This window comes from Liolophura sinensis, chromosome 6 (assembly GCF_032854445.1).
Source record: "Liolophura sinensis isolate JHLJ2023 chromosome 6, CUHK_Ljap_v2, whole genome shotgun sequence".
Taxonomy (NCBI): Eukaryota; Metazoa; Mollusca; class Polyplacophora; order Chitonida; family Chitonidae; genus Liolophura; species Liolophura sinensis.
In genome coordinates this window covers 14,323,540-14,340,645 of record NC_088300.1, presented here as the reverse complement: position 1 = coordinate 14,340,645, position 17,106 = coordinate 14,323,540, and the positions used below count along the sequence as shown (strand labels likewise).

At 37.6% G+C, this 17,106-nt stretch overlaps 1 protein-coding gene across 1 annotated transcript; it reads right to left on the bottom strand.

The window, feature by feature from the left end:
- Positions 1 to 3,008: 3,008 nt before the first annotated feature.
- LOC135468860 (uncharacterized) lies at positions 3,009 to 15,398 on the bottom strand. The gene is made up of 9 exons (XM_064747319.1): positions 15,288 to 15,398; positions 14,765 to 14,786; positions 13,353 to 13,378; positions 12,937 to 13,027; positions 6,900 to 6,964; positions 6,287 to 6,368; positions 6,046 to 6,086; positions 4,954 to 5,035; positions 3,009 to 3,788 (listed from the first exon to the last, which is right to left on the bottom strand). The coding sequence occupies exons 1-9, from the start codon at positions 15,394 to 15,396 to the stop codon at positions 3,632 to 3,634; spliced, it is 675 nt and encodes a 224-aa protein (XP_064603389.1). The 5' UTR covers positions 15,397 to 15,398; the 3' UTR covers positions 3,009 to 3,631.
- Positions 15,399 to 17,106: the final 1,708 nt, after the last annotated feature.

The following is a 17,106-nucleotide window of genomic DNA, read 5'->3' as shown; positions in this document are numbered from 1 at the left end:
ATGACATGTGATCTACATCCTAGGCTTACACAATTTAATAAACTGATTGAATTTTATGACAAACACGTAAATATTCCACTTATACCCGTATGCTCTCTTATTCTCTAAAACTAAAAGTTAAAAAGAGAAATTAACCAAGTCAAATTAAACTCTGTTCACCAGTATTACTTTCCAAGTGGCGCTACCTTGGATCGAAAACGTGAGAACTTTTTTATGTTCTCTTGTAGACCTGCCAGTCAAGTAATAAGACTCATTAAGGCCCTTCATGCAACGGCACAAATATGTCATCATTTGTAGCCACACTGAGGCAGTGCGACAAATATATCGCCAATGAAAGCCACAGCCATGCTGCGTATATCGTCAAAGGGAGTCAAGACACTCAGTATGGCAGATATGACACCATTTGTAGCCACACTGAGGCAGTGCGACAAATATATCGTCATTGGTAGACAGTCACACTGCAAGAAAAATGTCAAAGTTTATGTAACAGAACAAACATAACACGGGAAGAAACCTTACAGAAATATATTGGGAAATATAGTAAGTCACTAAATAAACAAATATTTTCTTTTCCAGACTACTGTTAAGGCTGCTCCCCAAGTATCATTGATCGTAAGTTATTCAGTTTTAATCCTAGACAATTACACGTCAGCAAAAAATGGACCGTTTTTGTAATGTTTCGACATGTATCTTGGGAAAGCTTTGCTGTGTGGATTAATGTAATTTGTAATCATTCAATCACCAGTTAAAACATTTTACGAAGGCTGCTCAAATAAATCGTTTAGACATAGCTGCATCAATCATAGAATAACCTCCAGTAAGGTGATAAGATTTGATAGTGGTACAACCACTATGACAAATAGATATCTGCGTGATAAAAGGTGCTTGGGTTTTGGATCGTTTTCACACGTAATTATTTCTTTAACTGAGCGTCTTAAGTAATCTGTGGCGGCAGCTCTTTTAACAATTAAATTTTTATTTCATTTTTATTGCCAGTGTGTGATGATGGCACGAGGCCACAAGGTTGTCTGTTCGATCCGTGTGTCCACTTTCTCTGTCCTGATGGTAGTCATTGTGTGTAAGTACATATACATACTACATATTGTTTTACTGCCGATACAAAGAAATTTCGATTGTGGAAGAACGAATAAGATGAACATTGTTTCCTTCAATACACAACGCGAATAAGTCAGGTTTATTGTTCGTAGAAGTCCACTAAAACGGCAAAATATAAGGGAAACCGCAGTCATGTTGCATAAAGTTCTATAAATAAATAGATGTTCTAATCAAGTGGGGGAGTGGTTTGCGGTTTGGGAGCATGGTATGCATTTGAGGTTGTAGTTTGCAGAACTTTGGGAAGCATTTGTGGTTTACAGCTGAAGTTACAATTTTAGTTTGCAGAACTAGGTTAGAACTTGTACCTAAGAATTAAAAATTTCAGGGGCAACTGTGTGCTGTAAATTTGATTTAAATAATAAATAATATATTTAAATATTTATTTTTTAACCGGGGTACATAATTATTTTAACGCCATGTTGAATAATGTTTCACTATCTTTATCTTTATCGGCATACCATTTCTGCGTTCTTTGCATGTTTGTTTCCAAGATTAGGCCTAGATTTTCAAATAAACGAGGGGCCTCCGTGGCTCATTGGTTAGGGCGCTAGCGCAGCGTAATGACCCAGGAATCTCTCACCAATGCGGTCGCTGTGAGTTCAAGTCCAGCTCAAGCTGGCTTCCTCTCCGTGTGAAGGTCTTCCAGCAACCTGCGGATGGTCGTGGGTTTCCCCCAGGCTCTGCCCGGTTTCCACCCACCATAATGCTCGCCGCCGTCGTATAAGTGAAATATTCTTGAGTACGGGGTAAAACACCAATCAAATAAATAAATCAAATAAACGGCAAGCAGTCAATCAATTCAAGGTATGATTATGTTCTAAAATCCATTTGTGCATTTCCAAGATGCTCCCATGGAGTACACTATGGAAAATCAGTAACGTTTGGCAAATACTAACCGCTAAGGAGGAATGTTCATTATAGCATATATTTGTGTATGCTCGGTGTTTAGCGTCATACTTAACAGTTTTTCGGTCATATGATGACGAAGAGTTATTAGATGTGTGTATATATACAGTGTCTCCTTGTGTAAGGGTGAATCCACGCCACCAAAGTGCTGCCCTCACTGAAGTATCATGCCGAGGACACCAGACTTGGGGACCGTTTCACATTGACTTACTCGTGACAGTCGTCGGCTCTCCATATCCAGCCCTCGAGGTTTCGGCTGCGGACTTAAGTCAAAAGATTTATCAGGTACCTGTACTTGACGAAGGTCATTTCTTCACTCAATGCACTCTCTCCCTTCAGCAATAAACTTGCCCTACGTCATATAGGTGTACAATTCTTGAGCACGGCGTTAAACACCCATTAATCAAGCAATCAGTCAATCCAAATCCCTGTTATCTCGTGATAAACTACCTGTTGTGTCGTAACCGCACGAGTGCTAACAGAAATGTAAGTTCAATATTAAGTGTGGCAGTAGTATGTGAAACCAGCTGCTTTAACTATTGATGCCGCTAGATTTTCGAGTGATTATACGTGCATATATTATTAGGCTAACTCTGGCCGAGGAGTAAATCCCACAACATATGTAAAATGTGTGGGGACAATGCATTGCACATCTCATCTAGTTCCGCACAAATATTTGTACATAATACTGTCGGAATTAATCTTCCTATAAACGGCAGTTATAACAGGGAATATACCCACATTCACTATACACGTATATCTAGATAATGTTACTTACACGCATCATACGAGACACTACATACGACACCATGTAAACACATAGTACGTGTGTATCAGACAAAAACTGGGCATCTGTTATTGTATTGTTCATGTTTGTTGTCATATGCAAATTACTGGCTGTCATCGTATATGTGAAAAATACTGCAGTTTGACGTCAAACAATAATAAAATAATAAGGAATAACTATGGTAAACAAATTACATATTAAGAAACTCTCAAATCAAATTTTAAACTCTTTAGAATCATGTTGATTATTATGAGATATGTAAGGGTTTACAGAGGTTTCAGTGACAGGAAAAATGTTTAGCACTCTACAACTGTCAGCTGTTATTAGTAATCAACATCTACAAACATTTTGTCTTAACTCTTGTAAGCTTTCATTATAGTTACTTATCAATAGTATATGTAACGGCAGGCACACTCTTTAATAGATAGACATACATGCATATGCTTTCTTTAACAACAGAAATAAATGAAATTCTACATAGTTACTTCAGTTCAACAATTTATTCTTTTGAATTCATAGTGAATTTTATGTTACAGGCAGTAAGTATAATGGTAGTATATACTACAATCATCATCGTTATCATATCATGTCTGTTATGAGACAACTTTGTTCACCCCTAGTTTAAATGTTTCCCTTTTTGATGATGATTGATTAATTGATTCATGTATACTTCACTAAAGCTTTAGCACGGCTTTATCGCCACAGTTATAATTAGGAGATTTTAAGCAAGTAGTGTATTACTTCAGTGTCTAAGATGACATGGTGTGTGTTAGACAAACGGTCACATCTTCCTCTGGCGGGCGGTATCTTCCAAAGCGACACTTATTTACCCCCACTATATTGACCTCTTTTCCTCTCGCCACGACCTCTTCCAGGTGCCGGGGGACCACGCCCTTTGCCTTGTTCGCCTTGACCCACCGGTACAACATCCCCATTTCCGTCAATACACTGTGCGGTGCATTCGCCACAGGCGCTGGATCTATAAAACCACCAACACTATGGCATATTAATACATCCCTGCCGGATAAAAGCATTACGTTAAACGGAGTAAACTACCCTTTGAAGCTGGACGTCTTAGTTTTAATACAACATGGGGTATATAATTTCGTGGAATTTAAAATACATGGTGGTAATTATGAAATGAACGAATGGCGTCAATGTTTTGAAGTGTCTATCACAACTGCCGGGAATGTTGCAAATACAACGAAATTTCGTCACTTGTTTTTCTTTTCTGATTAAATTATACGCTATGATATGGCACACCAAAGTACACCCATTTAACAAGTGGCTGACACTTTCTCCTATGTATGCATGTGTGCCGGCTTGGGCTTTAACGTCGAATTTAACAATTTTTCAGTCATATGACGACGAGGAATCATTACATGTGTGTACATGTACTAGTACTGTGTTCTCTTGTGGTCAAATGCGACTAAAGTATCATGCCGAAGACACCATACAGACATGACAACCCACCCAGTCACATTATACTGACACTCTGCACAACAGTCATGTTTCCTTGCTCTAACCTCTCAGTACTGAGCGCCAAGCGGGGTAGCAACAGGTACCATTTTTAAAGTCTTGTGACCCGACCCAGGTTTGACCCCTTGTCTTCCGACTTCGAGGCGGACGCTATGACCATTTTTTTCTCTTATGTCCAATTTAATATACAAAGATGTAATTCAGACAATTTGCACAAAAGTGAAGATAGCTGGAAGAGATGTCTCCGAAAAAGACGTTTTCATAATAGCACATGAACACCTTAAAAATGAAATCTGCATTCCAAACCATTATTCCACAGAAGATATATTTAAAAATATTTTAACGACTAAAAATCATATATGCCGACGTTTTTCGTGATCAGCAAAACTTTAGAAAAGACATTGCATTGTTCGGTATATTGGCGCAATATAGTTCTATGTATTTACTCCATGTAATAATACAGCCCCCGCCTTTTTCAGAGATTTTTTCAGATTTTCACAGAAGTCGTTGCATGCAGTAACGACCGTCTAGACTGCCTTATCTTAGATCACACGCATTTGATTCAGCGAGATCGTGGGATCGAGGCCATGCAGTTGTAGGACCAATGGGGGCTCGTATGGGAATTTCTTTGTAAAGGAGGTACGATGATCAAAAATGTAACTTACACACATTGGCTGCCTTCCGGACAGATCAAGTTGACACACGGATCGAACAGACATCCTTGTGGCGCGGTTCCATCATCACATACTGACGATTTTAGAAAGCAAGAAAAAATGTTATTTATTTAGAAAGTTACCACCACAGATAAAATAAGACGCCAGATCTCTTTTTTCTTCTTTTTTTATGTATTTATTCATTTATTAAGTTAGTTATCTATTTAGTTATTTATTTTATTTATTAAAACACTGCATAAAGGACCAGTTTATTGTCTATACATGTAGCCTCTGTTTCCGACATCAGTACACTTACATAATCTCTATTAGTTACTTACATCTAACGTTTGTTTCCTGCAAAACATTAAAACACTACGTAAAATTACTTACGTGTATGTTATTGCCAGTGCAAGATCAGCGGCATTCAACACATCAAAAAATCAACTAATACCCCACACATAATAACTTACGTGATTGCATTCGACTAAGTTATTGGTATACTATCATGGCAATTTTATCTACATTACGTAATGAAAATTATACCATGATTGAAACTGAAGTGATTAAAAGGTCAAATTGACGACCACAACTCGGGTCGATTCCACAAAGCCAGGTTTGTCTTAAAGTAATACAGAATTGACCGACAGTGCATGGAGAGTGTGTTTCCTTGGTTACTCCGTGCTGCCTTACATGATCACACTTGAACAAATCTGCCAGACCTCAAATTCAGCTCAGTCCAGGCATAGCTGATCTCTCACACCAGCCAATCAGAAAAGATTTTGTATCCCTTTACGTCAGTAAATGAGTTAAACGTTTTCTTTTGCATCATCGAAGTTAATATTGGGAATACTTAAAAAAGTGTTAAGTAAAAAAAACAATAATTGGAAGTATGAGGCCACGTACTGAGTATTACATTAAGGTTTTAATTTTGACTTCAGCCGAAAAACTCTTTGTGGAATCAAACCCTACGTAAAAACAAAAATGGTGACTGAAATACATCAGTGTTCAACGTGAGACTTTCCCAAGATAAACCTCCAAATTAACTCTGTAAAGCATTACATTTATTTATTCATGTGTAATTTTGATTCAGACAAAGTCACTTACGATCAACAATACGTGTAGAGCAGCCACAGCAATAGTCGGGACTGGAAAAGAAGAATATTCAGTAATTTTTTTTCGATTCATATGACACCTATTTTACTTCATTCCAATATATTTGTGCTTACCAGAGAGAAACGCCTGCGTAAATACCTACAACCTTGTTTGTTCTTTGTAAAATCGTAAAGTGTAATCGAGGACTGCATGTGGAGAAGCTGTGTATTTGATATTAAGCTTGTTTACTCACACGCATAACTGTCCAGATCCTGGATTCTGTGAGGCGCATGGGTTCTGTGCACATTGGGTCGGCGCTCCACCATGCAAACAAACTGCAAAACAAATCCATGTTGTCAATGAATACGACAAAAACAGGTATGAGCATAAGCTATAGAAAAAAATAATTGAATTTCATGTTTCTTTCATTATTTGAAATCGGTTTAAATTACCGTACATTTGAAACGTATGTATGTTTGATCCTTTATCGGAACCATTTCGGACAACAGACTGAGAGTGGAGATGGCGGGGAGGGGGGGGGGGATTTAAACTGTATACAGACCTAATATTTATTTACCTTTTTGTATGGACCACGTTGAGCTGCTTTAATTTCGCATTCTCAGCTTCACGGGCATCCTTATGAATTTCACTGACCGAGGAAACCGATCAGGGCCCTGTATACCATCTGGAGGAAACGAAATAGGGTGATCCAGCCAAATCGGTCAGATCTTCATCTTATACAAGACGACAGTTTGACCGAAGATTTTACGGTTTCCTTCCCCCATGTAGAATATCATAACTTCCTCAATCTTCCCACACCCCTTGATCCTTCGTCCTTAAGAACAGTGTACAAGGTGTCTACTTACCATCGCAGTTAACTCTTTGCTCGTTTATGTAGTATTGTGCAAAACACCCGCCACAATTATACACACTGAAATCAACAATTGATAAGATAACCAACTTTATGATTCATTCAATAACATTGTTACGGCTAACAGTACATTACCCAAATCACGCCTAAAACGTTTCATCACCAAAATCGCAACGTCTGCTCTGGGTGATAATGGTGATAATGACGATGATGATAGAGATGTTCATGACGCTGATTATGACGCTGATGACGATGACGATGTGGTGGTGGTGGTGGTGGTGGTGGTGGTGGTGGTGGTGGGGATGATGATGATGATGATGATGATGATGATGATGATGATGGTGGTGGTGGTGGTGGTGGTGGTGGTGGTGGTGGTGGTGGTGGTGGTGGTGGTGGTGGTGGTGGTGGTGGTGGTGGTGGTGGTGGTGGTGGTGGTGGTGGTGGTGGTGGTGGTGGTGGTGGTGGTGGTGGTGGTGGAGTTGATTGTGATGGTGATGACCACGGCGGTGATGGTGATGGTGATGATGATATAATATTATATTATTTCGGGTAAACTATTATAGATTAGGCCTGCGTTACAAGGTTACAAGGTTACAGATTATGACAACGCAAACAAAATATACAACTGGCCGTTCAATATCGATTTAAGGTTAAGTATATAAATATGAAGAGTTAACAAAATCAAAGTGTCACTTTTTGGTTAAGTCCAAGTCACTCTTTTTAGCTAAAATAAATGTATGCATAAATTCATCTTAAAAGATGTATGCCGTGGAGATGCTACCGTCTTTATTTTGTATATAATTTGTTCAAAGGCAATAATTTATTTCAAAGTATATTTTTGTATATTCATATTTTCAGGTATAATTAATGAAAACAAGCAAATATTTCGATATATAGAATTTTATTATTGATTTGATTTTTGTTTTACGCCGTACTCAAGAATATTTCACTTACACAACGACAGCCATCATTATGGTGGGAGGAAACCGGGCTGAGTCTAGGTGAAACACACAACTATAAATTATATGTACATGTATATCTATATGTGTATAGAACTCGGACAATTGCTTGTCTTTTATCAAAACAATAATCTGGAATTCAAGTTTGGGAATTTTTTTTCCATAACCATATTATAGTATGTTTCCTATGATATAAACAGTATTACACACAAACACGGTTTGTTTACATTAGCATATATTTAATTACACTGTGCTAGGGGGAAAGAAAACAGACAATGAATCCATACACCCCACACCTAGTGTGGGAGAGGTGTGAAGCGTGGTAACACATGCATACAGTGTAGAATCAACACCTCTTCCCCTTGTCACATGCTAGAAGACAATAAACAAAGCTGCAGTCAACAGAACAGTATCATGGCTCGACGTTGGTCTTCAGAAAGAATTCACCGCATGCGTTCACAAGTAGAGAAAGCTTCAGTATATCTTCTCACTGAAAGATTAAAAGTGGAGAAAAAAGAAAAATTATGCAATTACACAAGTTCAGATAAAAGAGTGTGAAAAGTTAGTTGTAAATGTGGCCTTCAATATTTTTTTTTATTTCTCTTTACAGAGAAAAAGGTATTTGAAAATAATTTTTGTATGGCTAGCATTTGGGGCCATCTCTTGGTGTATATTGTATTTGTATATTAAAGCTATAAATTAGAATGTAACATATCTTTAATAAATATATTTAAACAAGAGTCTGGTCTTTTCAGATAACAAATGTGTTCAACCTGGATTTTCATCGTATTTATATTTTTAATGAGTTCATAAATATTATCTTAATTTAAATTCGGTTTATTGTGGTATAAATGTAAACATTTGACCAACTGGATTGCGCCTTTCAAAATGTAATTTCTGGAAAATTAAATTATTCGACTACATATGTAGAAAATTTCGAAGAATTATGTTTAGAAATAAGTGAGAAATGAAAGTATTTTACCACACCGTAACAACTTTTTCAAAAACATAAAAGAATACAAGAGCAAACATTCTGGAGCAGACTCATTCTGGAGAAGACTCATTAATTCGTTTGCAAATTAATTTTAGTCACGTATTCAATGCCCCATTCGGGTCAAATTGCGAACAGATCAACCCACCTATAAAAAAAATTTTCAAAATCATAATGCTCCATAAAAGTGTTAATTGATGTTTTATCTTGAAAGATCTGTGCAAACCTGCAATTAACATCTAGCAGAGGCATGTGTACTGACAGCAGTTCTGATAAAACACTACTCAAACTTCACCAAAATTACTTATACACATGAAAGTAGCCATAAACGTTAAGTGAAATACAGTATTTATAATTCGAAATTGTTTTTCATGTTTAGATGAGAGGAAAGACAAGAAAATGGAGAATCAAAATATGCGCCAATATCTATTTCAAAAATTGCAAATTTCAGCCATGAACGGATTCAATATCTAAAACACAACAGATGCTAAGATCTTTAATCCTGAAAGTAAAAACAAACGCTAGAAGTAAAAACATCAACTCAAAATATAAAAACACAAAAATCACTTTTAATTGTAGCAGTAAATACTTTTTTGTCGTCCAGAGTTTACCTGATGTGTCCAAAAACAATTTGATAAAAATAAAATTGTTATTTCGATGAGCAAAAATCATGCGAATTAAGAACTTCGACACAGGCGTTAGGATTCTGTTAAACCGATAAATTTCCTTTTCTTGTGCTATTTACCTATATGTGTCTTTTTTTATATAAAACTTGGATATAAAGTTGAATGGCAGAATCTTGGCGGTCTTGTAAATATATTTGTGGCTCATAACTTAATGCTTTTTACTAAATGATTTTACTTGTCTTCAGCAGATTAACTCAACACCGCAGCATATATTGGATTCCAAAACATGTATTGTTACATCTACCGTCCAGCCCTAGACAAGGTTTTTTCCGCTACACGTGGTACGTCATAGGATGACGTTATACATACAGTGCCGTGTACAGTGACGTCATACTACTTTGCAAACACAATACCATGTGCGCAGGACACAACAGTCTTAGTTCGCTTTTAGTAACAGAATTGGTTTATGAAGTTAACATGTAAGCTTGATAATGGTAATTTCTGGATGATTTTTATTTGAAAAGTGCATTAAATGTATTACATGTAATTGTTATATATTTTCCATTGCATTTTATATGCGTGTCATGAATTTTACCAGTGTCATTCGTGAATCCGCGTATGACACGTACATTCACAGTTCGCATTCCTACCTATCAGCATACTGTGGTCTGCCATCGATAGCACTTATACATTTGTAGGCTATTATTACAATGAAAATGTTACATTGCTATTCACACGTGTAAGTGTTTACCTGTTAAGGTTTTTATCTTTCTTGTTTCCAGAAGTTTTCTTTCGTTTTACTTCACTGGCTGGGGAAAGAAGCTCCTTTAGATGCTATGTTTTTCAGCCTGAACTACTTGTAAAATTACTATTTTGGGGGGAATACAACGCGGCCAATATGGGGTCTCAAGAAACATTAGTCAAACGGCTACGACAAAACTGGCAATAGACAATAATCGCGTTGTTCTTGTTCCGTCGTTAAAAGCCTTTATGGTCGAAAGCAATGAAGGTAAAATCTTTATCCAAAATCATCCTGCAAGTGTCCCTCAAGAACTCACTGCTACCATATAACAGCTTTTAAAATGAGTGTAGGTGATAAAACTGTATCAGCTATGTCAAACCAGGTGACTTTACGGCAGCTAACAAAAAATAGCCTCAAAAAAACATAAAAAATAAATTACGGAAGAAAACAGCCTCGGCCTTATGACAGTGACAAGTCCATAGTGCGTGGCTCAGATTCAATGGAAAATAGAAGTAAAGATTTTATTTCAAGCCTACTTCTAGACCCTTATAATCAGCTTATAAATAATGATTATGTTCTTGCTATACAATCTGATAAATCCAAAAGTATAAAATCCATTAACATGAAACCGAGCACTCAGCCAGTCCCAGATCTGAATAATAAAATCTGGGTGTCGTTTTTAACCCTTCAGGATAACTTCATTGAAGAAAAATAAGCAGGTTCTAAAAGCTGGCATAATGCTCTTGGCCCAAATAATTTTGAGCTCACAATTATGGTCGTTGGTTTTATCGTTCTGAAATAATGAAGCTCGCACCAGCTCCATCTGTACACATCAATGAGGCTAGAGATTTCCAGTTGGTGACAAGTATAAAAGACGAAAATGAGGGCATTTATCTTCTGGACAGTGAAGTGAGAGACCCCAAAACTATCCCTGAATGTATTCAGATGCAGCTATCTCCCGTAAACGGCCAAATTAGAATCAATTTTATAGTAAAATTATCTGAAATACACAACCAACAAATGGAATAGATTGCGGATTATTTGCCTCAACAAATATGGTGGAATTTTGTTTCCTGGGATATATTTTTACCAGCCTTATAAATTACGCATTCATCTGATTAGTTGCATCGAAAACGATAGGTTTGGGCTTTTTCCAAAAATTAGGGACCATTGATTCAATTTCAATATCGTACGGTTAAAATCACGTGCGTTTTCAGATGTCGCAGATCAGATTGTGCTGAGAATATGACGTGCGCCAAATTAAAGCATCAATATATTTCGCGACTAGCTTTAAAAAGTATCAAGGCCGATTTCACAAAGCCAATTCTGACTGAAGTCAAAAATTGAAATACGATCATAAAGCTTGTTTTTTTTCTGCTCCAGAAATTAAAATTTTGTCACCCTTATCTGTACTAAAGACAAATCTGTCCAAAAATTCTACTTCCAGAACCAAAAACTAAGCATTGTAAGGAGTCAGAAATGGCTTTGTGGAATCGGCCCCTGTTTAGCTATCAATATCATAAAAGCAATTGTCTTACCTTTTTCTCATGTTCTTGCAATTGATTCAAACGTTTTTCATAGATTCTTGGATTTCTTTTACTGTATACGTCTTTCCTTTCCCGGCTTGTCCAGTGAGACAAATACTGTGGCCGTTCAGACAAATTCAGAGAGCCTCACGCTGCATCCCGCTGATGTCAACTGCTAGCTGTCATTAACAGCAAGTATAACGCGCACGCACGACAGTTCGTGAATATTTGTCAGCGTTTGAAGGCTAGCCGAAGAGGCTACAAATGACGGGGAGCCGGGATAAACTCATACCTGCCAAAGCTTAGACAATTTCCATCATTTTGATACCAAGCATGAACCTGTACACCAAAAACGGCAGGCTGGCAGCAGAAAAAAGATTTTACACCTTAAAATACACAGAATTACATTCGTAATTCCCTCCCAAAAAACTGAAGTTGTAATGGGGGTCTGTGTCCAGCTTCAGCAGCAGGAAAAGTCGGAAGCCGGTGATTAGACAGCCTCGTACTTTGTTAAAATATGAATGCTCATTACTATTATATATTTGCTTGACAAGGTACGAGGTCAGTCTAGTGTACGACTTACGGCAGTTCGAGGGACACATGCTGGTGAACACTGGTGCCCATACTGTAGCACTGAACAAAGTCAAACCAAGAAGAGAATCTTCCTCGAAAAAAAAAATACAAGCTCGAAAAAATAGAAAGATTCTTAATAGTTAAGCGAAACAGATACACTCGTTTGTAACGATATGTAGCCATATCAATTTTTTCCTTGCCAAAGAGAACTAGTAGCTTTCGAATTTTTGCAGCAAGGAGTCCAGTCGGTACCCGCAACAAACATTATCTTAATCATGGCCTGGCCGAATCACTGGAAACGCAACCATTTTGTATCATGCAGCTAAAGAGTGCGAACAGACAACAATAGGCTAAATTTTTATAGTAAAGCAACATAATTTGACCGGTATTTTATGAACTAAGTATTGTGCTTCACAATAACGGTGCTCTAATCGGGTTTACATACTCAAATAGAAGAAAACCTTACGGAGACGCTAAAACGCACCACATCAGTGCACTATAAAACTGGAACTACTGCGGCAAATCTGTGACAATTTTCATCAGAAATATTGTATCAGAAATACCCTCAAAGGACTCTGTCCGCTTCGCTTCCAGAGTTCAAAAAACAAGTCTCACCTGCACTTGGCCAGTGGGTAGGCTTTACACTCAGTGGTGCCACACGGATCTACGTTATCACACGTCATCTCAGGTGCATCTTTAGGGCACGCTAAGGACCCAGAACATTTATAATCAAACAATGAAAAACTGAAAAGAGTTTAATTTCATCAATGTTGAGTGATGTACAGTAAATTTAACGGAAGCTAGAATCGACCATATGTGACCCCACTGGCGAATGTTTGGTGGTACATCGAATTCTAACATTTTTTTCACAAAGTTTAATATAGAGACATTTTTGCTACTTTGGCATGACGAGGATGGAAGATCATTCAATATTCACTGCACAGACGACTCATAAAGGTATAAAAGAAAGCAAACATATTTAAATTTTGCAACTTGTCATAGGTCTAAGAGGATATTTAAGGAGTTCTTACGTTTTGGGTTAAAGATAGCGGCACCTGAAAAAAACATAATAATGATTAACTTTTGGTTTTGTTTGGTAGATGTTTTTTCATTTCATGGCAAGCATTTAGGCACATTTTCAATCAAGCCCCGGATTGGATATTCGGTGAGATACAGGTGTCTGGTTTGCTCAGTTTGGTATTCTCCGCCGGCAAGCTGGCGATTGTATAGTTAGCCTGAGGATTACCGTGGGTTTCCCGATTTTACAGAGAGCTGAATATAGGCGACTCGCTTAAAGAAATAGACTATTGTGATCATCATGTCTTGTAACTGTTACATCTGACATGTCTGGTGATCATCATGTCTTGTGACTATTATATCTGACATGTCTAGTGATCATCATGTCTTCTGACTACTATATCTGACACGTCTGGTGACCATCATGTCTTGCGACTGTTACATCTGACATGTCTGGTGATCATCATGTCTTGTGACTATTATATCTGACATGTCCAGTGGCCATCATGTCTTGTGATTATTATATCTGACACGTCTGGTGACCATCATGTCCTGCGACTGTTACATCTGGCATGTCAGTTGATCATCATGTCTTGTGACGATTATATCTGAGACATGTCTAGTGATCATCATGTCTTCTGACTACTATATCTGAGACATGTCTGGTGACCATCATGTCTTGTCACTATTATATGTGACATGTCTGTTGATCATCGTGCCTTGTGACTATTTCATCTGACATGTCTGGTGATCATCATGTCTTCTGACTATTATATCTGACATGTCTGGTGATCATCGTGTCTTGTGGCTATTATATCTGACATGTCTGGTGATCATCATGTCATGTGACTATTATAGTGACTATTATATCTGACATGCCTGGTCATCATTATTACCCTGTGACTATTATATCTGACATGTCTGGTGACCATCATGTCATGTGACTATTATATATGAACAGGTCTAGTTATCATCATGTCTCGTGACTATCATATCTGACCTTTCCGGTGACATAGACATAGACGTTCAATTTTCGGATTACCAGTCTCATCTTATAGTATGGTCAGCCTGCGGATGGCCGTGGGTTTCCCCCTGGCTCTGCTCCCTTTCTTCCAACCATAATGCTGGCCGCCCTCGTGTAAGTGAAATATTCCTGAGGGCTGTGTAAAACACGAATCAAATAAATAAATAAATAAACAAAATACCCCGGGTCTCCGCGCTTTTCTCCAACTATAAAAGTGTTCGACGCCGAATAATTAAAATATTCTTCAGTTGGGCATAAACCACCCATCAAGTAAATATATAAGTCATCTATACGACATGTTGCACACGGCCCAAAATTTATTTAGAATTTCTAATTCGTACCTCAATGTACTGATCGCATATTTCTACATTTCTATTCCAGTACATGCAAATACCACCTACTTGTTGGAAGAGCACAAAAGCCGCTGAAAAGGTGTCAAGAAACACATAAGCAAACTGAATTATACATGAGAAATAGAAGCTGCGACTAATATTAACAGCAAAATTGATTTTATACATAGATCCAGGATAGTATAGGTATTTTTATTGACTTTGCAAATTCCGTAGTTAGATTACGCCCTAACATAATTGCGAAGAAACTTTTGGTGATTTCTGTTCACAGCAATCTGGGGCGTTTAGTCGTAAAATCTTTTTCTTGCTTTTAAGACTAAGTCAACTAAATCAACACAAGCATTTAAAGTCAATATCAACAAACTATTTTTTGTGATTCTTATAGCCAGTATAATGCTTTATTAGTCTTACTGTGTGGAACTTTTCTCTAAGCAATAAAAAACAGTATAAAAACTGTCGGTACTTCTCGCTGCAGGCAAAACGGTTCATGGCAATGCTAAATTATCTATGTGGATAAATATTAAAGCTGTTTATAAAAAAGACAACTAGTATGGACTTTTTAAAAAGCTACTCACCCCCGCTGAAAAGCAAAACACTGCAAGCGATACTTCTTTGACAAGCCATCTTCGTTACGGTGTATAGGAGCTTAGTTCTGTCTGAACGTCTTCTCATCCTAACTGACATAACTGGGCGATCCTTTATACCTACGAATGCATCCCCTCATCTAGTTTATCCGCCCATATGCCTAGTGGAAAATAAATCTTATTTGAATAGCAGTTGCAGTGATTGGCTTATACAGAACTGGTCTTTGTCCAAGTTTGTATTGCCTCACTTGACAGGGCTCTTCTTCCACATTTAAAGTTCGTGTCGAGGGGCCTTGATAACAACATGAAGTCGACGACGCTTAGTTATCCGTTTTCCGAAAAAACTTGGTCACACATAGAAAATTTCGTCCGTAACTTTCCAAATCTTGATGGTTTACCCCGGGCACTCAGGTTTCATTCCCTCATAAAAGGTGAAAAATTCTTAAGTATGATCTTAAACAACAATCAAACAAACAAACAATAAAGTTTTATATTTTCTCTGTTTTTATATGTATCACTTCTGAGCACGTGTCTGTCATGTCTGGTGGACTGTTTATGCCTGGTGGCTGTTATGTTTGGTGACCTCAGGTATGGTGACTGCCATGCCTGGTGCATGTCCTATCTGGTGTCTGTCATGTCTGGTGACTGTCATGTCTGGTGCCTGTCATGTCTGGTGACTGTCGTGTCTGGTGACTGTTATGTCTGGTAACATATCTGGTGATTTTCATTATCTGGTTATTCATGTCTGGTGAGTGTCCTGTATGGTGACTGTCATGTCTGGTGACTCATGTGTAGTGTCTGACATGTCTAGTGATGATCATGTCTTGTGACTATTATACCTGACATGTCTGGTGATCATCATATCTTGGGCACTATTATATTTGACATGTCTAATGAGAAAAATAAAAAAGGTCGAAGGCTTTGTATAAACAACATTAGAAAATAATTAAAGATTTCATCAATTTGTAAGTATATGGTGATCACAGAGCACCTCTGTGATCACCATATACTTCTATAATGAGACAGGGTAATCTATGATTCGGAAATAGACACGACACTTCACTGAAACTAGGATCGTGGGAAACCCTGTCCTTAAATGGTGTACAAGGTGATTTTCTGTGCCTGAAGGGCTTTTCATTCTCCTTAAATGATTCGTTGATAATTAATATCACATAGCATTTCAAAAAACTGTTGAAGACCAATCGTTTACGCTTTCTAGTTTATCTCACGCGTTTTCAGAATCCAAGCTGTTATATTTCACGATTCAATGCGTCATTACCAAAAATACTGCTGAAAGAATTGTGTGTGGGTACAGTAGAGCATGCAAAACAAACTATACAATCGCATAGAGTTTCAAACCAACCATTTACGATCTCTCCTTTCATCCCAAACTCTTTTGAAAATTCAAAATATTAGACGATATTTAACATTTTTATGCATTACTCCCAACAATACTGCCTGAATACTTTACAGAACCAACTCTGCGTGGACACAATGAACTGTGAAACGGAATAGCGAAACTGACCTGGTTAAACAAACCAGTTATGTAACACTGAATATGTGAACAGTCATATAAAAGCTTCTAACTACATGCATTCTGCGCACATAAATGCGTTCTTTATTACACTGTATAAAGTAGGCAGAAAACTGTGCCGGAAAGTACTCTTGTTCCGAAAAACAGTTCAATAGCCGCGGAGGGTGGTATGAGAAGTAATTTGGGCAATGAAAAGGCGAAGAGGGGAGAGAAAGCAGACTGCCTCATAGAAATATTGCAGGTGGCGGCTTTATTGGTTAAATAGGAAAAACCTCT

What these genes read in the sequence shown, in the direction of transcription:
- LOC135468860 (XM_064747319.1), bottom strand. Translation starts at nt 15,396, where the DNA reads ATGTCAGTTAGGATGAGAAGACGTTCAGACAGAACTAAGCTCCTATAC. An exon ending in CGCTATCTTTAACCCAAAAC is followed by an intron (nt 13,028 to 13,352) that starts GTAAGAACTCCT and finishes CTGGGTCCTTAG; the next exon opens with CGTGCCCTAAAGATGCACCT. An exon ending in GCAAAGAGTTAACTGCGATG is followed by an intron (nt 6,369 to 6,899) that starts GTAAGTAGACAC and finishes TTTGTTTTGCAG; the next exon opens with TTTGTTTGCATGGTGGAGCG.